The sequence below is a fragment of the Lepidochelys olivacea genome (assembly GCF_965140295.1).
Source record: "Lepidochelys olivacea isolate rLepOli2 genome assembly, chromosome: 10".
NCBI classification, from domain to species: Eukaryota; Metazoa; Chordata; order Testudines; family Cheloniidae; genus Lepidochelys; species Lepidochelys olivacea.
In genome coordinates, this window is record NC_140420.1 from 8,760,412 (window position 1) to 8,782,292 (window position 21,881).

Sequence of the window (21,881 nt, forward strand, 5' to 3'; positions counted from 1 at the left end):
TGTTCCTTTACCTCCTCTATCGCTCTTTGCTATTCAGTGGCTCTTTGTTGACACCAAAACTAATCTGTTGCATAACCACCCTCGATGTTGCTGTAAAATAATTTAGGAAAAGGAAGAAGGAGAGAGAATTCCCTAGCTGTGAGAGGAAAGCCAGTCCCTGATTTAGCTAGAGGGCACTCTTCTCGTTACCAGCCTCTTTGCTTTACTTGCAAACAAAAGATAGAAAACCGGTGGGGGGGGGGGGGGTGAGGGTGGAGGACAGCGAGAGAAAGGGAAGAAAGAAAAGTGAGATCCCAGGGTCAGCCGGAACCTTACCATTCAGCCGCACTGTGAATTGTCTCCTCTTGCGATCGTGCTCCACCTGGATGGGGCAGTTCTGCTCCAGGATATTGAGCTGAGCGGCATGTGCCATGCTGCTGGGTGGGTGGTGATGGTGGTGGTTTTTTTTTTTTTAACGGGGGCAGAGAGATGTCGTTCGTTCTTCTAGGGCTGGACTCACTCCTTCTCTCCCTGGTCAGCAGGGGGAAGGGACAGGACGAGGACCGGCGGGGAGAGACATGGTGAGCGCCTGCTGAAACTGACACACGGCAACACACACACCAAAAAAAAAAAAAAAAAAAAAAAAAAAAAAAAGCCAGGAAATCAGCTGTGAACTCACGTGCTGACCTCCCAGCCAATGCCCGAGCAGCCTTTTTGTTTTGATACATTCCATTCGACTCTTAAAGGAACACTGCACCTTGAAACCCACCCCCCATTCCCGCACCTTCCGCGCCTCCCCCATATATAGAGAAGTGAACTTCTCTGCTGAAGGGAAAAGAATCATGCTGTCTTAAGCAAGGGGGTAGTTTTATGATTCATTTCTCCCAAGTGATTCATTTCCTCCTCCGAAATTATTACAGAGCCTGCTGATTGTCCTTAGGGGGCAGCTGAACTCACCTGGCGTCACAGGCTTCCCTGCTCTGTGTCACCCAAAGGAAATTCGAAATCATTTCCATTCTTTCTGTGGGCTCACCTACACGGGGAAATGTTCCGGCACAGCTATGTCACTACAGTTACACCTCTCTAGTTACATCCGGGTAAAGCCCCGTGTGGACATTCTTATTAGGGAATGAAAGTGCCTTTTTCTGGTTTAACACCCGTTTGAAAGCAGTTGAGGGAATACACCTGTTTCCGAGGAACTCATTTTCCTCTGGGGGTCGGGAAATCACGATGAGTGATGCCACAGGGCTCACTTTAATTTACAAGGTAAGTGACGCTATTTTGCAAAACCAGAGGGAGAAACAAAGTTACATGTTGCAAGGACAAAGTTCCTGTGCAATATGTCTAGAGAGTTGAACAGGCTCACAAATATTAAAAGAAAACATGTTCTTTGTCTTGGCCACCTTACAGGATACAAAGATTAAAAAATAATTAACCTGTACAGTCAGTGATTTGTACTGTGGTTTCAAATCATGCTCTATCTGAAGGATAAAGGGCCCGATTTTCCACTCACTTACAGCCAGTTGCTGCTCCCTGGCCCTGGAACAAGAGCCGCTGCCACCCTTCCCTTCCCTACTATGCTGGGGAGGCTGTCACAAGAGGCAACAGAACCATCTTCCCCCACTTTTTGCCAGCAGTGAGTTCCCCTGCAAGAGGGGAATTCTTCACTGGTTCTCTCCAGCTGCTTTCACTCCACTTTGTGCTGTGTTCATAGTGAAAAGTGAATTTAGCAGACCAGACAATCCAGGTCCTTTATTTAGGCCATGATCCTGCAGTGAACTCTATGTTGGAAACCTCTGTGTCCATGCAGCACCCTGTTGGTGCAGGGATTTGTCAGTGCAGACCTCATTACAGTATCCCAGTCATGAGAGAATCTCAACCAGATGTTCCTCCTCTATGCCCTGGTCTCCATTGGACACTAGATTAGACTTCATTAGATGCTGCATAAATCTAATCTAAGATGCTCAGATGGGGGCTATGTAAGTACCTAGGTAGAGAACTAATACAAGTTCCCAGTACACATTTTTCTGATAGTTTTCACACAATGCATAGTTAGACTGTGGAACTCATTGCCAAGGAAGTTGTGCAAGCCAAGAATTTAGCAAGATTCAAACAGGAACTTGACTTTTATATGGATATCAAGAATACCCAGAGTTATCCTCAGACTTCAGGTCTTAGTCCAAGCTTTAGCTGTTAAAAATCAAGATGAGACCTAATGTGGGGGGCAGATTATCCCACATTTAGTGCTGGCCACTATCAGACTGAATACTGGACCAGATGTCCACAGATCTGATCCTGAATGTATGGGCATTCCCATTTTTAATCTCTACCAGTGAGTGTGATACATTTGAGTGAAACTGCTTTGGACGAACTTAATAAAATACAGTTTAAAAGATTATTGGAGAAGACTACATTATTGTTATTCTGTATCAAATGGTAGGGAACTGGGAATAATAATATTTAATAATTAGTAATACTTTGACCATCTATAGTGCCTTTAAACCAAAGATCTCAAGGAGATTAACAAACTTCAATTAATTAACTTTGTCAACTTTTTGTCCAAGGTCACACTCCACATAAGTGAGGCAGGATGGTCCAGTGGTTTGCATGTTAACTTCAGGCTTGGTAGACCTGTGTTCAATTACTTTCTCTGACACAGACCTTTTGTGTCACCTTAGGTATGATACTTAGTCCCTGTGTCTCTTTCCTCCCTTAGAGGTGTTGTGAAGATATACGCAATAAAGATTATGAGGAGTTCAGACACTACAGTAATGGATGCTTTATATGTACCTTAATAGAGCTAAGCTTAATAGTCCTGACTAGTAGCTGACTGCTATAACTAATAGACAGTGCTGTCATCTGTGTAGCTCCAGATGGTCCTGTGAAAGATTTACCAAGAATCGTGTGAATTAAATGAAAGGGAGAATTTGATTTAATGTGGACAAAAGCAAGTTCCACACACCTGGGTTCTTTCAGCAGCCCCCTGAAAATATGTTGCAATATTAGATGCTATGGATTTATCTTCATGTTGCATGAGGATTATACCCTTGCTAGGATTTCAGAACAGGTACTCAAATGCCAAAGCAGCATCTCTGCCAGCTGAACTAGGGAGAATTCCCAAATGCTTTTGGTAGTTGATATCTTCTATCAGGTTTCCAGTCACTGAGAGGCAAGACTGTTGCATGTCACTGTCTGAGATCATGGAGTGTTTAGCTGGATGATCCACCACCTAATCACACACTGATCTCTCCATCCCAGAGCCTGCAAATCTACACAGTGATCCACAGCATGTAATAAAACTTTAGAAATGTGTGGTGGCCTTTTAGGAATGTTAAAAATCCATCCCCATATGGAGAATGACAAGAACATTTGAGCTCTGTTGGGAATTTTGTCTGTATCTCTGCCTGGTTGCCTCTGCCTCAGGCCAGCCATTAGAGCTACCTCTGACCTTCCAGATACACTTATTCAGCAAAGCAATAGCTGCAGCCTATGACAATCAGCTCAGACAGACAGAAGGAGTCACAGGCCACAGAGAAGGTAAAGGTGCTCAAAATGGGATCTCATCCTGGGAAGACAATGGGAGTTCTGCCATTGACTTCAAAGATCCCCAGCATCAATCCCAGAATGCCTGCCTGTTATTCTGTGTCATCAGGATTCAGGCCATGAAATTCTTGCTGGATATTTCTCTTTATTACACTAGAGGATGTTTTGTATGTTCTTATACTCTACCTAGCAATGACATGTTACCATATCGAATTTTGATGATGAAATATTGTATTGATACTTCTGCAGCACCTTTCTCATCTGAGGATCACACAGCACTTTAGGAACATCAGTTTAACTAAGCTACACAGCAATGTGGGACTTAGATGAGAAATACAGAGGGATTGTTTCATTCAGCCCTTTCAGGGAAACCACCGCTTGTGTGGAAACCAGCACATGATTAACAATGCAGAGTAACGCTGCACAGTGGTTTGAGAGAGGAAACGAAGAACAACACTTAATTTGATTTAAACTGAAAGGGAAATTCAAAAAGACTAAATATAATTACTGGTGATGGAATTTGCCAAGATATGAAGGTTAACACCTCTGCACTTGCAAAAAGCCCCAGAGGCTCCTTAAGACCACGAATGGTCAAGACCTCACAGAATTTACTTTTAACTGGAAAAGCAGCACCTCCAGGAGCAGAATTACTGGTTCAATATTGATGCAGAGGGAAAAGTGGCACCTACTATGTCACCGGCACCACTTCCTGCAGTGTTTCAGAGTAGCAGCCGTACTTAGGAGGTTTTTTTCCATTCAAATCGCAATCAAGCCCCGTCCTGTTCAGATTTGGGATCACAGGAGAAGGTGGAGTGGCTGCCAGTCTCGAGTTCAGACTCTATTACTGATTCATAGACTCATATGTTTTTAAAGCAGAAGAAATTATTTTGATCAACTAGTTGATCTCTTGCAGACACAAGCCAAAGAACTGCATCTAGTAGTTCATGTGTTAAGCCTGATAACTTGTAGTTGAACAAGAGCAGATATCTAGTCCTGATTTAAAGATTTTAAAGATGCAGAATCCACCATCTTCCTTGGGAAGTTGTTCCCAGGGTTAATCACCCTCACTATTAATATGTGTTTTATTTCCAATCTGAATATTTTTAGCTTCAGCTTCCAACCACTGGATCTTGTTATGTCTTCTCTGCTAGATTAAAGACCCCTCTAGTACCAGATATTGTCTCCCTCTGTAGGTACTTGTAGACCGCCATCAAATCACCTCTTAACCTTCTTTTTGATAAGCTGAATAGATCCGGCTCCTTAAATGTCTCACTATAAATCACGTTTTCCCGTCCTTTAAACATGCTTGTAGTTGCACTCTGAACCATCTCCCATTTTTCAAAATCCTTTTACAAGTGTGGACACCAGAATTGGACATAGTATTCCAGTGCTGATCTCACTAATGCCAAATACAGAGGCCATATCACCTCCCTGCTCCTATTCAGAATGCCCCTGTTTATACATCCAAAGATTGCGTGAGCCCTCTTGGCCACAACAGCATGTTGAGAACTCAGAAATTCGGTAACAGAGAGCTTTTCAATCTAGCAAACAAAGGTGTAACAAGATCCAATGACTGGAAGTTGAAGCTGGATAAATTCAGACTAGAAATAAGATGCAATTTTTTAACAGTGAGAGTAATTCATCACTGGAACAATTTACCAAGGGCAGTGATGCAGTCTCCATCACTGGAAATTTTAAAATCAGGATTGGATGTTTTCCTAAAAGATACACTTTAGTTCAACCAGAAATTCAGGAAAAACCCATGACTTGTGTTACACAGGCAGGCAGACTAGATGTTTTCAATGGTCCCCTCTGTCTTTATAATCTATGTTTAGATGATTTCCAGCCTGCCTCCTTTTCCAGAGTCACTATTTCCCAGAATGCAGACCCCCATCCCATAACTTTGACCACGATTCTTTGTTCCAACAGTTATGCCCCTGAATTTAGCTGTATTAAACTGTACCGTTATGAGCTGGGTGTAGGGTTACCACCCATCCCAAATTAGGCAGGACAGTCCAGAAATGCAGAGTTCAAGTCCCAGTCCTAGGCTGAATGACTCCGGGATAGCATTTGCTCTGCATCTGACTGAGGCTCAGGGGTGTTGCCAGCTTCTTCCTGGTGGTGGTGGTAGCAGGGGGCTGAGGTAGGCCTTAGCCCCGCCTCACCATAAAGCCCCACCCCCTGTCCCGCCTCTCCCCTGAGGCCCCGCCTCCTGGCCAGGCCAGAAACCAGAGTGGGGCAGTAGTAACAGCTGCCCTGGATGGTGTGTCTCAGGGGGGCGGGCACACAGGCCGAGAGCTATTCTCAGACACCCCGGCCCCCTGTCCAGAGCAGGTGGAGGGTCTGAGGCTCCCCACAGTGGCCCAGGCTCCCTGGGTGGTTCTTACCATGGCCTGGCTATGGCTTCTGGCCTGGCTATAGGGTGGGACCTTGAAAGGAAGAAAAGGAGCAGGGAGTGGGGCCTCAGGGGGAATAGGAGGAACAGGAGGCGGGGTCATGGAGGGGGTGGGGTTCCTACATGTGTCCCTCTTTTGCCTTTTGAAAAGGTGGTCACACTAACTCAGTGGTTCTCAAACTTTCGTACTGGTGACCCCTTTCAAATAGCAAGCTCTGAGTGTGACCCCCCCTTATAAATTAAAAACACTTTTTTTATATATTTAACACCATTATAAATGCTGGATTTGGGATGGAGGCTGATAGCTTGCGACCCCCATGTAATAACCTCACGAACCCCTGCGGGGTCCTGACCCCCAGTTTGAGAACCCCTGCACTAACTTTGTTATGGGTTCCTCACTGAGACTGATGAGCTTGAATACACTCTTCAGTTAACATAATTGTAAGGATAAGCCCCATCTAAGTGAAAGGAAATATGTGAACACACCCAGGAATGTTTGTTGAGTATTGTTTTAGGTACAGCTCTGTGTGTTGTGTGTGTGTGTGTGTGAAGGTGGAACACCGTGGACCAGAAACCAACACAGCCAGCCAGAAGGAGCAGCTGAAAATGCAGTGTCTGACCCTGAAAGAAACCTGGGGGGAGGTTTTTGGTTCAGGATGCAGGCTGAAAAGAGTTTTCTTGCTGTTGTGAGCAAAAGAAACTGTTTTCTGCTATTTGCTTCCTTGTGTGTACATTCATTGTCAATGAATAAAACTGCATCAAAGAAATACCTGACTACCACAATTTCTGCTCCCAGGGGCCCAAACTAGCCACTCAGGCCAAAACAGGACCACAGCATAAAAAGTAACTGATTTCATTTCAGACAGCAAATTACACTCCTACCTACTTCAGGACATCCCTGTGCTCCACTGGACTTAACTTAGCTATTGTGAAAACCATAGTGCATTCTGGGGTTTCAGAGCCGAGTGAGGGGACAGGGGATTGGGACAGGGGATCAGGACAAAGTTGGTCCTAAAAACCAAACAGTCTATTTTAGAATGTCAGCTGACAATGGTAAACTCATTGTAAATGTAAAGTGCTTGGTAAGTTGTTCCAATGGTTAATTACCCTCACTGTTAAAAAATGGTGCCTTATTTCTAGTCTGAACTTGGCTACCTTCAGCTTCCAGCCATTAGATCCCCTGTAAGCGCTAAGCGTTATGACGCTGATTATTCATGTGCTGAATACCCTTCTCATAGGCCTGGCTATTGAGGACATTCAGCATTATATGGCTGCCAATTCCCAGGATGTGGCAGTCTCCTCTGAACATAAGGTTTAGTGAAGCCTTTGTGACACCTTAGACCTCTCTTCCCATTGGCTTTCCCTTGGTAGAGATGCACTCAGCAGGACTGTCCCCTCCCACCCTGCGTGCATTCTTCATAGAGACCAGGACAATAAAAGAATTTGTGGAATGAAGGTGGGTGGAGAATATAAAAATCCTTATGTGGGTGATCTGTCTGTGCGTATGTTACTCAGGCAGCTTACTCAGCTTGTCCTTTAAGGCAGAGTTTCTTAGCCTATGTTGCCATTAAAATATGTGGAGGGAAGGTACAGTTGATTAAAGCTCAGGGCAGAGAAGAAGGTTGGTTGGCTGGTTGGCTAAATCACTAACTTTTCGCCACTGGATTCCTAATGGATTTGAGTCCTCTGTGGCTCACATAAAAAATGAGTTTGGTGGCTGAAGCCTACAGATCCAGTTTCTAAAGTGGCCACTAATCATGAGACTGTACTTCCATTCTTGGGTGCCCTGCCTGAGGTACTTGGGGACTGATTGCCAGAATGGCTGTGCATCCGAAACTCCCACTCTCTTGATTTGGAGCTATAGGTGCTTAGCAGCTCTGAAAAGCAGACATGAGATGCTGTCAGGGTTCCTTCCCCATTCTGAACTCTAGGGTACAGATGTGGGGACCCGCATGAAAGACCCCCTAAGTTTATTCTTACTAGCTTAGGTTAAAAACTTCCCCAAGGTACAAACTTTGCTTTGGCCTTGAACCGTACGCTGCCACCACCAAGCGTTTTAAACAAAGAACAGGGAAAGAGACCACTTGGAGACGTCTTCCCGCAAAATATCCCCCCTTTCCTGGGGAAGGCTTGATAAAAATCCTCACCAATTGGTACAGGTGAACACAGACCCAAACCCCTGGATCTTAAGAACAATGAAAAATCAATCTGGTTCTTAAAAGAAGAATTTTAATTAAAGAAAAGGTAAAAGAATCACCTCTGTAAAATCAGAATGGAAAATACTTTACAGGGTATTCAGATTCAAAACACAGAGGATCCCCCTCTGGGCAAAATCTTAAAGTTACAGAAAACAGGAATAAACCTCCCTCTTAACACAGGGAAAATTCACATAAAACAAAAGATAAACTAATCCGCCTTGCCTGGCTTACTTATACTGGTTGCAATATTGGAGACTTGGATTAGGATGGGTTGGAGAAGATGGATCTCTGTCTGGCCTCTCTCAGGCCCAAGAGAGAACAAAAATGTAAACAAAGAACACAAACAAAAGCCTTTCTCCCCCCCAGATTTGAAAGTATCTTGTCCCCTTATTGGTCCTTTGTGTCAGGTGCCAGCGAGGTTAGCTGAGCTACTTAACCCTTTCCAGGTAACAGGATGTTGCCTCTGGCCAGGAGGTATTTTATAGCACTGTGTACAGAAAGGTGGTTACCCTTCCCTTTATTTTTATGACAGATGTCTTAAGTTGGGCTCCTTAAACATGAAAGTTTTGACCATAGCACTTACTTGATATTTGTCCATAACATAAAACCCACCACACAGGGCTGAGCCAGAGAGCAAAGCAAAGGGGGAGATGGGAAAAAAGAGGCACTCATTTAATTAATGCTGCAGACCAGGACAGAGATAGGAAACAGCAGCATGCCAGAGGGTGATGTCAAAGCAGAGGAGCTCCTGAGGGCTTGTTTGAGCCAAGAACAATGGCAGGGATGACGAAGGAGCAAGAAGGAGCACAGCACGGGGAAGTGTCTGATTTCTATCTTTCATTTTCCCTTGGAAGAAATGCTGGCATTCAGCTCCTGTTGGAGCAGAGCTGCTGCAAGCCCTTCCTCACTATGGTCAATGAACTATGGCCATTAAAATGCAAAGCCAACATTTGTGCTAAAGAAACCTGGAAGGGCCAGCTTTAGAGCTAAAAGAGAGGTTCTCTAGAGTCTCATTAGTTTCTGGCCTCTCTGCTGAGTCTGCCAGTGCCCACAAGGGGGCCAACTGATGCAGTGATTTTTACCAGGTAGACACTTATCTACTGGCAACTGGCCTGAGGGTGGCCTCAGTCTATTATCAGACAGTGACAATGCTTGGTTACTCCCATGCTGGATTTGAACCAGTGACCTAGAGGTAGGAGACTTTGTATCTCATTATCAATCTCTGAGCCATTCAGCGACCCTTAAGATATGTCATTTAGCATGGGATACCTGTCAAATCAGATCCATTTCTTGGCCTAACTGTGATCGGCTTAATATTCCTCCCACTAGGTGGCACAATCAGCACAATTGAAATGTCAGTATTCCCAGAACAAGTCTTACAAACAGCCTTCCCATCAACTCGATTCTGAGGAGGTCCTGGGAGCAAGCCAGGGGGTTCTTCCTGGTACCTGGGGTGACAGTGTGGTGAAGCAGAGGATGGGGAGTTATGGACAACCTGCTGCTCCTTTCAATGTGCATATCTTAAAAGCGTAAACACAACATAGATACGCATGGGGGATGATTGCTGAATCCATACATGATGCCAGAATCTTGAGAAGGAGACAGTAAGAGCTGGATGAGAGAAGGCAGCAGTGTGTGGAGGGACTACGAACCATTAGGGAATTGCAGGTTCTGGAGAAGGGTGGCAGAGTGAGATACATGAGGAAGGAGAGGCACATGGTACCCTAGAGACTCTTTCAGGCTGTGGAAAGGAAGGAGATGATGGGATTGACGGGGCAGGGAAGGCAGCAGCATAAGGAGTGATGGCGAGGGGTGGGATTTAGAGCAGAGAGGGAGGCTGTGGGATTGGGATTCACCAGGGAGGGAAAGCCGCAACGGGAGTGAAAAACACCAGACTTCCTGTGGCTGGTAACTCATCTTCTTCCAGCAATGTTCCTTGAGGTAAAAGTATCGGCCTGAAAGCATAAACTGGCATCTTCCCTGAAATCTGCTGTCCTGCATATTTCGGAGGCTGTTTGTGGAGTGTCACTGTGTTGTGATGATTTGTGGTGTAGCAATGACAGGTCCATGGAATTTGATGACATCTCACTGCCATGTGATTCAGCTTGATGCAACGGGGCAACATTTTGAAAGCAGTACGATGACACTCTGATGACGAAACGCAGGGATGCTTTGTTGCAACGTGATGTTTTGCTGCACGGTGCCCGCGTTTTCACAAGATTCAGCCATGTTTTGCCTCGTTTCCGGCCACGTTTTTGATGCTCGGTGGCAGCGTTTTGCCGAGATGTCGCTGCGTTGGGGACGGGAGGTGCCCGGCACGTTATAGACCTGGTGCAGTCACATTTAGCTGCCAGGTGGCACCGTTGTGTGATAACCGGCCGGGCCGGCCGGCGGTGTGTTGCCTTGTCCGTGGCCACGTTTTGAATGGAACGTGGCCACGCTTGCCACAGGGCGACGATGGTTTGACGTGACACGGCCACGTTTTGTGGCCCTAGCTGATGTGGCCCCCGTGGTCCAGCCTCCCTAAGGGGAACCAGTGACTCTCCGGGGCCAGGAAGCGGGTGACTGGTGGAATTTCCCGCCCTCCCCCAAACCCCAGCATCTAGGCAGGAGGTCAGAGCCGTGTGGGCCGGGAGGGCGGGGCGACGGTGGCCACGCCCCCCTCTCCAATGGCGGTGGGGGCGGGGCTGGCTGCGCTCGGCCCAGCTGCGCGGCTCGCCAGCCCGCGGCTCAATATCTCGCCGTTCGCCAGCCGGGCTCGCGCCGCCCGGGGACATGCTCCGGCCCCCGGCCTCCGCCAGCGCCTAGCTCCGCTCAGCCCAGCCCAGCGACCGGCCCGGGGACCAGCCATGTCCCTCCCCAGAGGTAGGAGAGAGCGGGGGGCTTCACCCCAGCTGCAGCCTCCCCGCTGGGCTACGGGGGGTCTCCGGTGGGGCCCCTCCTACTCCCTGCGCGGTGCTCCGCTTCTGGGCTACGGGCTGGGGGGGGTCCCCTCAGTGGGCTCCCCGGGGAGTGGCCCTGCTGCGCTGGGGGTGCCCCCCGCCAAGTTCCGGGGTCCCCTGGTTCTCTATGCGGGGTGCTGCCCCTTCGGGTTACGGGCTGGGGGGGTCCCCCCGGTGCGCTCCCCGGGAGGTGCCCCTGCCGTGCCGGGTTACAGGCTGGGGGTCCCCCTTGCTGGTTGTATAGCTCCCTCCTCTAGCCAGCATCGCGAGTCGGCTATATTCTGCCTTTCTCCCACTGCCCCATCTGCATCCATTGCAGAGTTGCCCTGCCAGCATGCTCTCTGGTTCTCCGCCTCGGTTACAGAGCTGCCCAGTGTGCGCCTGGTTCACCTAAAATCTTCTGCCCACCTCCTCATCCTTCTCCCCTGTAGCCGCATGGAGTTTGGATTGACTCTGCTCCAGAGCTCCTTGACTGAGTGCAATTCTCCAGCCAGTGGGGCAGATTTTGGTGTGTGCTCTGTCAGCAGGGTGCCTGGCCAGACAACTGCTTGCACCTGGTGCCCGATGCATGTTTGGACGTCTCACGTTGCTTGTTATTTTTCCCTCCCGTCCTCCAGTAGAGATGGGGGAGAGTATCTGCTACCTGCAGGTGGAATGTTGCTGCAGGAGACCCTCTATACTAGTGCTACTCAAAGTGGTGGTCGCGGACTGGTGCCGGTCCGCGAGCCATCGGCTGCCGGTCTGCGTGCACATTGGGGGAAAAAATTGCCGGTCCCCCACATCAGCTAGCTTGAGAAGCACTGCTCTATACAGGGCTGAGATTGTCTGAGACTGTGGAGGATGGCATTAATACAACAGGAGCAGCCAAGAATCAAAGAAAGAGAGTGGGTGGGTGGGTGGGACAAGGCTGGTTCATGGACAGGGGGAATGAGCAGCATGACAGATCAGATTTGCATGTGTTTTGATACTGCTAATCTGATTTACAGGAATAGACCATAGTAAGAGACCTTTAATGCAAGATAGATTCACAGTAGTGTTGGTGTTACTTGCTCACGGGTGGGGATGCCACCTGGGGAAACTTTTGCAGCATTAGCAGCCAGAGTTGTATCCTGGTCACAGCGAGTGTTATATCTGCAATTCCAGTTCTTCTTCTTTTTCAACACTTAGCCAGACGGTCGGCCGTAGCGATCGTTCACCATTTGGTCCATTCCTGCGCAACTGCAAAGGCTTGATGGCCTGAGAGTCCAACATCGGAACAGACTTGATGAACCCACGTAATTCCACTTGGATCAGACTAAATGTTTTCCCACTAGTATTCCAACTTGGGTGCTGTCTGAAAGCCAGGGGCCTGAAGGTGTGATTAGAGAAGGTGCTATGGCATTTCTGAAGCTCTGGCCTTCAAATGTGTTGAATATGGTGTCAGAGCATTCAGAGGGAGGGCTTTGCATTGGTCTCATTCTGGGAGTAGAGAGAAAGAGACAAACTTTTATAAGCATATTCCTCAGTCCTGACTCAAGCATTGAAATATGGATTGGATGGACTGTATATTACTTGAGTAAAGTTACATAAGCTGGGAAGATACCTGATTGTTGCCTAATCTTTCATGCGTAAATTACCTGTTATCTGCATACTTGCTTTACAGCCAGAAATTAATAGGTAGCAATAATTATGGCTCTTTTACTTTACCTCAATTATGTAGAATAGAATCTTTAAAGTTCAACTCTCTTGTAATCAAGCTCTTTGTAAAGAGCCTAGCAGGATTTTAGAGTAGCAGCCGTGTTAGTCTGTATTCGCAAAAAGAAAAGGAGTACTTGTGGCACCTTAGAGACTAACCAATTTATTTGAGCATAAGCTTTCGTGAACTACAGCTCACTTCATCTGATGCCAGTCGGAGAACACTTCAATCTCTCTGGTCACGCGATTACAGACATGAAAGTTGTGATATTACAACAGAAAAACTTCAAAACCAGAGTCCAGCGAGAGACTGCTGAATTGGAATTAATTTGCAAATTGGATACAATTAACTTAGGCTTGAATAGAGACTGGGAGTGGCTAAGTCATTATGCAAGGTAACCTATTTCCCCTTGTTTTTTCCTACACCCCCCCCCCAAGTTCTTGTTAAACCCTGGATTTGTGCTGGAAATGGCCCACCTTGATTATCATACACATTGTAAGGAGAGTGATCACTTTAGATAAGCTATTACCAGCAGGAGAGTGGGGTGGGAGGAGAAAACCTTTTGAAGTGATAAACACCTATTTTTTCATGGTCTCTGTGTATAAAAACATCCTCACTGCATTTTCCACTTTTATGCATCAGATGAAGTGAGCTGTAGCTCATGAAAGCTTATGCTCAAATAAATTGGTTAGTCTCTAAGGTGCCACAAATACTCCTTTTCTTTTAGCAGGATTTTGGTTCTATATAAACAAATATGAAAGACTGGTTCCCTATTCCAAGGAATTTACAATCTAAGGCCTTGATCTTGCTGTCACTTACATAATTGCTTAACTTGAAGCGGGTGAGTAGTTCCATAGTAGTCAATGGGACTATGTGCGTGCACACACAAGTGTTTGCAGAATTGTGGCCGAAGATGGTAGAAAGCTGCATATGATTTAAGTTGCTCATAGAAATACACTGATTACAAACCTCAGTGCTTTGGTTTTACTGCACTAAGTCACTTACTTGCTTTGGCTCAATTACTGCCGTAAGTTTGTGGCTGAATTAACAGACGAGTGATTTCCACAGATGGATCAACGGGGCAGTGTGCTTTGTCTGTCCTTTGTTGAGGTGTTACAGTCTAAAACTGAGCAAGACTGACTCTGGCTTTCATTAGAAATGCTGGATTAAAATACAGTAACTAAACCTACTGGTTAAACAGTCTGCTCAGCTGAGTAACTGTCTACGAGAGACAGTATGAGATATAAAAAACAACAAAATATTAGTTTTAAATGCACCCTGGTATATCAAAAGTAAGGGTTTGTATTGCAGTGCACACACCAGTTATCACACTCTTTCATTCTGACATCAGTTTGTAGCTAAGCTGCGTCAGCATTTTCATATATGCAATCTGATTAGTGATCTGCATCGTCGTCATGATGCAAAATAATTATTTTTGTGTATTTTATACTTTTTAGAAAAATGGGGAGTCAGGCCAGTTTGCCATTCAATCCCAAAGATTTAGTTGCAAGTTCTGGAGTAAGTGTCCACTCGAAGAACAGCATAGGCAAAAGTACAATAAAAACTGTGTTTGTTATGACTTCATGACTGCATTACTTCAATAGATCTATGGGAAAGATGATAGCAACTGTTTCCCCCCCCCCCCCCCCCCCCCAAAAAAAAAGAAAAATAAAATCACTGTTGCAGCTTAGTTAACTTTGAATGTAAATTTCTGTGGATGAGAGTGGTGCAGGTACAGAGCAGTAGCATGTGATGTAACTTCAATAGTGTGAAATAAAATTGCATGTAAAGGAAATACACAGGAACACCTGTCCCTCTAGTACTCCTGGCTTTTGAGCAGAGCTGTGTTTGATCTTTCACTGGACCTGGCATTGATTCTGAGTTCTGACACAGCCTGACTTGACGAGTGTATGTCTGTCAGGCCTTGCCGGATTTTCCCATGTGTCCTTGTTATATGCAGCTAACAAACGTGAGCAGGTGTCATGGACATTATTATTTGTATAGCTCCAGTGGTATGCCTTGTGCCTTACCGATGAGTAAGAAGATAAGCTCTCTACCCTGAGGTGCTTGCAATTCTAAATTAGGCAGCTAACATAATAAGAAATTACATTGGGCTGGGTTGAGGAGGAAAGGAAAGGGGGGAGGTGGAGGTGGAGAGGAGAAATTATTCCTGACCATTCTGGTGATGCCTTGCCTTGTTAAAGATGAAGAGGGTAAGAGCGGGCAGATCACTCCAGACCTGTGATTAGTGATGGCCAGTAGGATGAAGGCAGGAAGGGAATGCATGAGATTTAATTGCTGCTTCTCGTTTCTCACTGGAATAAACTGGTTTTAGATTTTGGGGGACTTTTCTTCTCCCAGGATGATGCACAGGAAACTTGAAATCAGGGCTCATGTGAGTGGATGAACAACACATAAATATGACTTTGTTTTAAATGACTGTGTCTGAAACGGGGGGAATGTGAACTTGAGTTTCCTGTTTGCTGTGTAACTGCGGTATGAATCAGCAGCAATATAATGGTTCTGAATGGAGCTGCTGAGTCATATGCAAGGGAACATATGCTAGAACTTCCTTCCTGGATGGAAGGAGGTCAGCTATGCTGCTTAAGGAGGCAATAGTGAGTTGGCCTGATGGAAAGGGGAGGTGAACCCCTCTCTTTGCTTAGCAGCCTTTCTGTCTGATCGTGCTGAGAGTCTGTCCTCTACTGAGGAGCTGGATAAGACTAGGGCATGAGCTCAATACAGGAGAAGGATTTGCAAGGAATCATGCACTTATTTGCAAGGTTCTTTGCCTGTCGGCAGATACTGACTGCAGGGAATATGCTTCCTTCAGAACATATCCATGCTTGCTTTGGGGAAAGTGGGTATTTTAAAATGATCCATATTTCAAAGCTGCTGGCTTCTACAGATTGACATTTCTAGTCTTTTGAGAAGAGCTGGTGCCTGCCTGAAATATAATTGCTGCTAATGTCCTTCTGGGTGCCCTTCTGTGACATATAACATGTGCATGACCTGTTGCTTTCTAGTATGTATAGTTAAATTTTGAGTCCATTCAAGTATACTGATTACCTGGTTCTCTTATTGGTCTGAGATTGACAGCTCCATCTCTGTCCATATCATTTACCACCCTTTGTCTGATCTGAGCGTTTTCCTTGTCTCCCCTTATGCTGCGATCTATGTTTGGATCAGCTGCCCATTTAATTGACCAAGCAACTGCTTCCTCTGGAAATCTCTACTCCAGGGATTCTCAAACTTCATTTTAAGGTGACCCCTTTCTGACAACAAAAATTACGACGCAACCCCAGGAGGGGGATCAAAGCCTGAGCCCCGCTGCCCCAGATGGGGGAGGGGAGCCCAGGCCCAAGGGCTTCAGCACCAGGCAGGGGGCCTGTAACCTGAGCCCCACGGCCCAGGGCTGAAGCCCTCTGGCTTCAGCTTTGGCCTAGGGCTACGGGGCTCAGGCTTCAGCTTCAGTCCTGGGCCCCAGCAAGTTTAAGACAGTCCTGGCGACTCCATTAAAACAGGGTCGTGACCCACAGTTTGAGAACCGCTGCCCTACTCCTATCCCATGAGTGCTCAGCTACCATGACTGCACACTCTTCTTTTCTCCTCTAACTTGCTTTGTACCTTTGAAATATAGGCCCTTCAGGACAGGCATTTATTAGTGGGTGAGCACTGCTTGCCTGTTGTCTGGTGACATGTTTGCTCTGCAAGAAAGACTTAGTTTGATTAGACTGCACAGGCTCCCTTTCATTGACCATCATGGCATTAGATCACTGTGGCCATCCTATTGGGTAGGCTGAATTTCCAGAGTTCGCTTCTGTTTGGGGAAACTCGCTGCATGGAGTCTGGCAGAGTCAGCTTCCTCTTGTCTGTTGCTTCTGTTTCTTGGTCTTAATCTGATCAGGATATGAAACGGGGACCGTTTCTCTGTAACTCTCAAATGGAATAGCTACATATATCCCATTGCAGCTTTCAAAATTAGACTGTCATTTCTGTTTACTCATAGCATCGTCTTCTACCCCTGCAGTTTCTTTAGATGCTGTGTAACTTGAAACTGTTGCGTGTAACACTTGTCAATGGAATGATGTTGGGTAGGAGGCTTTGTCCAAACATAAACCCCTTGCGTGGACTATATTTAAAGCATAACTATGCCTTCAGCTTTGCAATTGTGTATAATTCACCCTTCCATAGATTTAAGTGGGATGCTGTCACCGATAAGAGGCTCAGAATGTGGCTGGCTTTTTACTGTGCTTTGTTTTTGAAGTCCATACTGCTCTTTGTTCTGAAAAGCAGATGCTTTAATTAAAAGAATTAAGGGGATATTTGGGTCCTAAAACTGGGAGGGGAGGTGGAGAGGGAAACAAATAAGGTGTTTTTATGTGTCCTGAGAAACAAAGGTCTTGGTTGATTTCCCCCAATAAGGTAGGTAGAAAGTTACAGTATTGAAATGAGGAGAAATGCAATTATGACATCTGGAAGAGAATCTGTATGAGAACTGGACTTGGGGGAGTTTCTGTAGCACCAGCCACAAGGTAGCAAAAGCACATTCTTCTCTTTTGGTCTGAGATTCTCCTCTGAGACAGGAAGGAATGAGTGACAGAAATGTAAGGTGTCATGCATATGAGCATCTGCTTTTCAAACCCATCTGCTTTTACTTCCCTTTTCATGTACACTTATGTGAAGCCGTGGATCTGTCTTTCCTGGAGCAATGGCCCTCTATGTGGATTGCGGTTATTGTGGCTTCAAAATTAGATTATAAAAGAGAGGGTTAGCAAAAAAAAAAAAGTGTCAAATTTTTCTTTGCAGTGGGGCTTGAATTGAAACCAGACTTTTATTAAAAGGCAGCTGCATTTCAGAAGATACAGAAAAATCATCTGTGAATGAACTACTGCTTTCCTGGCAATATGCTCCACTCAAGTGTGGGTAAATAAGTAGTGTGATTTTTAGCATTGACTCGTCCAGCCTGCATTTTTAGGGACTGCACCCTTTGGTTTGATGATTCACTTGTCTTCCATGTGGAATGCAGCTTGGTTAAATGGTTATGCAATTCAGTGGACTTAGATTCCTGAGCTGTCATGTGCAGTCCATACTGTTCCTACAGTTATTGCACCTGATAACACCCAGTTGCGGTAAAATAAAGGTCAAGCCAAAAATAAGGCATTCATATTCGAGGCTCGATCCAGGTTTTGCAGTGGGTCGCTTTATATATAGTGTATGCTTTAGTATGGAGGCACAATGGCGAATTTTAGTTCTGAACCCGCAAAAGCAGGAGCATTCCTATTTTTCAGTTTGATTGTATTTTAATGTAGTGTATGTGATTCATTTAACAATTATAAGGCATAGAGAAGCGCTCTCTGCACTCCTGATGACACTGTTGCACTGTGTCTATTGCCATTTCACAGACAGGAAGAACTCCTTTGGAGCCAGTAAAATATTTTGCTTAGACATCCCAGTATTTCTAATCACGTGTTGATCTGTTTTGCTGGCTGGCTGGATACTGCTTAATATTCATAAGGGCCAAACTTAGCCTGGGATTTTGACTGTGATACAGGTGAAGGTAAGAAGACTGTCTTAAGCATCTGTTTGGATCTGAATCCTTCCACTGCCTTTAGACATTGTTTAGGGCATAAGGACTGTACTGTCCCTTCCATCATGCTGTTTACTGGAATGACTGCCTTGTTGTGTCTCTAGAGTGAAACTTTTTTTTTTTTTAAAAACGGAGAACAGGTTGTTGGTCTGTCGGTCAACCCCACCCTGGAGGACCAGTGGACTGCTTTTTGTCTGGCTTGGGTCATCCTTCCAGGAATTAAAAGCTCCTGCCAGCAGAGCTCTCGGGGTGATTGGAATGTGCACGAGCCTTCCAGTTGCACCAAGGTGCCATCCCCGGGGAAGGAATCTGTTATGCTGACCATTAGATACTCCTATTCTCTTCCCACCATGTCTGGTCAGAAAACAGCTCCCCTTCCTCCCCATCAGTCTTCCTTCGCGTCTGGAGCATATGAGACATGAAGGCGTTGTTTTCGCTGCTAAAAACTTATTTTTCACCTCAGGGTAACTAACAAGCATGAGCAAAGACAGGAAAGACCAGGCATGTTACTTTTTCCTCAAGGTAAACTCACCCAGGTCAACCCCAGGCAGGGTATAGTGCTGACCTTGTACTGTGTCTTCACTGTGTTTTTTACCTCAGGATAACACCTGTAGTAAAAACCACAGCAGTAAAGACAAGTCCTAAAACAGCGCAGTCATGCTACATGTCAAAACACATCCCTTTGAAGCCCTTGAGAAGGGTAAACATTCAGTACAGTCTCACCGCTTTGCACGCAGCTGCTTTCATAACACTTTCTAAATGAGAAATATGAAAATATTTTTGATTCATTGGTTTTAAGGCACAAGATCTCCTGGTCTGACCTCCTGCATTGCCCAGGCTGGAATTCCTGCATGAAGCCCGGTGGCTGTGGTTGAACTAGGGCATATCACATAGAAAGACACCTGATGTTGATTTTAAAGATTCCAGGTAATAATAGCTAGGTCTCTTATATAGCACTTTTCATCAGCAGATCTCAGTACTTACCTTACAATACCCCATGAGGTATGGAAGTACTATTTTCCCTATTTTTACAGGTGGAAAACTGAGGCTAAGTGACTTGCCCAAGGTCATACATGAAGTCTGTGGTGGAGCAGAGAATTGAACCTAGGTCTCCCATGTCCTAGGTTAGTGACCTAACTACTGGCCCATCCTACCTGTCTAATGGAAATCAGTGATGTAGTTTAGACTCTTTTGGAGATTATCTTAATCCAAAACATTCCTCCCACCCCCAAAATTAAACACAGCAGATTCAAGGAGTTGTCTGATTTGTGCTCTCTCTACTCTGGGGTATGGCAGCAGCAGACTGGGAAGAAAATGACACCACTTAACTACTTTTCCCGTTCTCCCTCCCATCCCCTTATGGGATGACATCATGGCTCCACCTAACAGGAAGCAAGGAGAAGAAACTCTCTCAGTGATGTACAGTATAAAGGTGATTGCCCAGCTGGTGCCTGGTCTGGTAGAAACTTCCAGAGTGAAACAAGATGATGTGGGGTGCATAAAACAACTGAATTAGTTAAACGCACTACAACCTCCCTTCTTCCCTCCAAGGGTTCATGTGCACTAGGCCTTTTAGTTAACTGAGTGCCTTGATAGCATCTTTTGTAGAGGTTGGTGTGTAGACACTCCCCAAATATTTGTTACAAGCCACATATCTTAAAGCCTTAACAAGTTTGCCAGTTAACTGGATGTATTTTACAATCATGTTAACTCCAGATTTAAAAAAGTCTAGTGTAGACCAACAGAAGGCAGGATGGGGAGGAAACAAAACTCACCACAAGGTTACGTCACCCCCCCAAAAAACATTCTAATGCTGGAAAGAGATAAACCTCCACAGTGCACAATACAAGTAATTTCCCAGAAGAGGTGGCTAACCATAGGCTGTGGTTTGGCACCAGTGTCTGTCAAAACTGAGTCCAGTTGCTAGTGCCAAGTTCCAGGAGTGTGATGTCACAGTTGCACGTTTCCAGCAACGCCATGGCTCTCCTTGCCCAAGGAGCTGGTAGGAGTAGAGAGGTTAAGGCAACTAGTGATGCACATCCTGTTTGTATACCAAGCTAATGTACTCTTGTTCATCATATTGACATTGATGTTTTTGGCACCTTCTAGGGATATAAAAACAGTAATGCGACTTTTGATTTTTCAGGAGCTCTTTTTGGTTCCAGCAGATCATGAGGATGAATATCTGATTGGGGATGGGGGGACAGGTTGATACTGAGTTCAGGACACTAGATTTGGGTAAAGCATCAGGTAAAAGCTACTGCTCCTTCATTTTTGTGGGAGGTGGACACTGTGTGAGTGACGTGCAGGTGAAGGTCTCTTAACACTGGGAATTGAGCTGCAAACACTGTATTTCACCATTGGGATCCAACATAGGATCGTAGTATCTTAGTCTTGGGGTAGAGGAGTGAATTTGTAAGAGATTTTGCCTATATCTTCCTTTCCATGGGTGTTAAAATGTGAGAGGATAAAATGCCCTATGTGATTGTACTGAGCCCTGGTCTATACAGTGTTCATACTGATTTGAACATATTTTGGGTAGGGGGTGCTCTTTTTTTTAAATAGTGATCTAGCTAAGGCAGTTCAATCTCCTAGTGTGGGCATAGCTATTCCGATGGAAAGGTGCTTGTAGTCCAGTCAATTTATGAAATAGCATGCCAGTATATTTACTGGTATAACTGCAGTCCCCACTAATGGATTGTGCTGCTTTAACTAGATCTATTTCTGCACCAACACAGTTAAAGCAGCACAAAAAACATGTGTGGACCAGTCCAGAGTAGCAGCACATCCTGGGGCTCCTCTGGTCCAGTTGGAAGCCTCTGAAGTTTATTATAAAGGTGGTCAGGGCCTTGTGTAATTAGTAAATATAATGCACAATGGCAATTCAAAGTACGAGCCAAAGGCTGGGGAGGTGGTGATATAAGGGGGAAAATGTTCTGCTGTAAGAGCTGGCAGGTGGTCGTAATACGTTTGACAAATTATAAACGTGCTGGGTCAGGTAATTGCATGAGTCAACCGTGGGGTTGTCTGGGAAATATCTGCAAGTCTGGACTATTTGGCCTGATAAATATCGCTTCATGATGCATATGTATGAACACAGTCTTCCTACGGACTTAATGGGGACAGCTGAAAAAGCAGTTTTCCTGCATGGGTCAAGAAAATGCATTTCAGCAGATTCTGCAACAAGTGCAACTCCCAGTCAGGGATGCTCTCTGGGCTCCCTTGCTGTGTCTGCTGATGCTAATTGTTCAAGAACAGAACACCCATATGTCCCCTACGCGGGCATTTGGCTGTCTGCATACCGCAATGCAGTCAAGTAGGTATCTGCTCTTACTGTCCACATCTTTCCATGCAGGGTTTCTCTGTGCTCTTAAAGCTAGTGTGATTATTCTGTCATTGAAGAGGAACACTTCCATTTGGTTAAGTGTCTCCTTTGTCTTTTGGATCAAGTTCTCTTCCCTGGAGCCATAGTGGTTGTTGGATCTTGTGAGTGGAGCAGGCTCAGACTCCGACTCCGTCAGTGCCCAGGTGGGAGACCTGCAGGGATCAAAACAGGAGA

At 45.6% G+C, this 21,881-nt stretch overlaps 2 protein-coding genes across 3 annotated transcripts in view; one reads left to right on the top strand and one right to left on the bottom strand.

Annotated features, from left to right (window-relative positions):
* Positions 1 to 1,017, bottom strand: part of NATD1 (N-acetyltransferase domain containing 1) — a 36,140-nt gene extending 35,123 nt beyond the window's left edge. Inside the window, exons 1-2 of one of the 2 annotated variants that reach the window (XM_084640665.1) lie at positions 937 to 1,017; positions 316 to 577 (exon numbers count right to left, since the gene is read on the bottom strand). In XM_084640665.1, the coding sequence (XP_084496791.1) occupies positions 316 to 412 (97 nt within the window). In that variant the 5' untranslated portion in view covers positions 413 to 577; positions 937 to 1,017. Of the gene's footprint in view, positions 1 to 315; positions 583 to 936 lie in introns of those variants that run through there. The other variant, XM_084640664.1, reaches the window with a different exon arrangement.
* Positions 1,018 to 10,798: 9,781 nt separating this feature from the next.
* The window catches only part of MAP2K3 (mitogen-activated protein kinase kinase 3), a 51,970-nt gene continuing 40,887 nt past the window's right edge, over positions 10,799 to 21,881 (top strand). Inside the window, exon 1 of the mRNA XM_084640851.1 lies at positions 10,799 to 10,980. Coding sequence (XP_084496977.1) covers positions 10,965 to 10,980 — 16 coding nt within the window. The 5' untranslated portion in view covers positions 10,799 to 10,964. The remainder of the gene's footprint in view (positions 10,981 to 21,881) is intronic.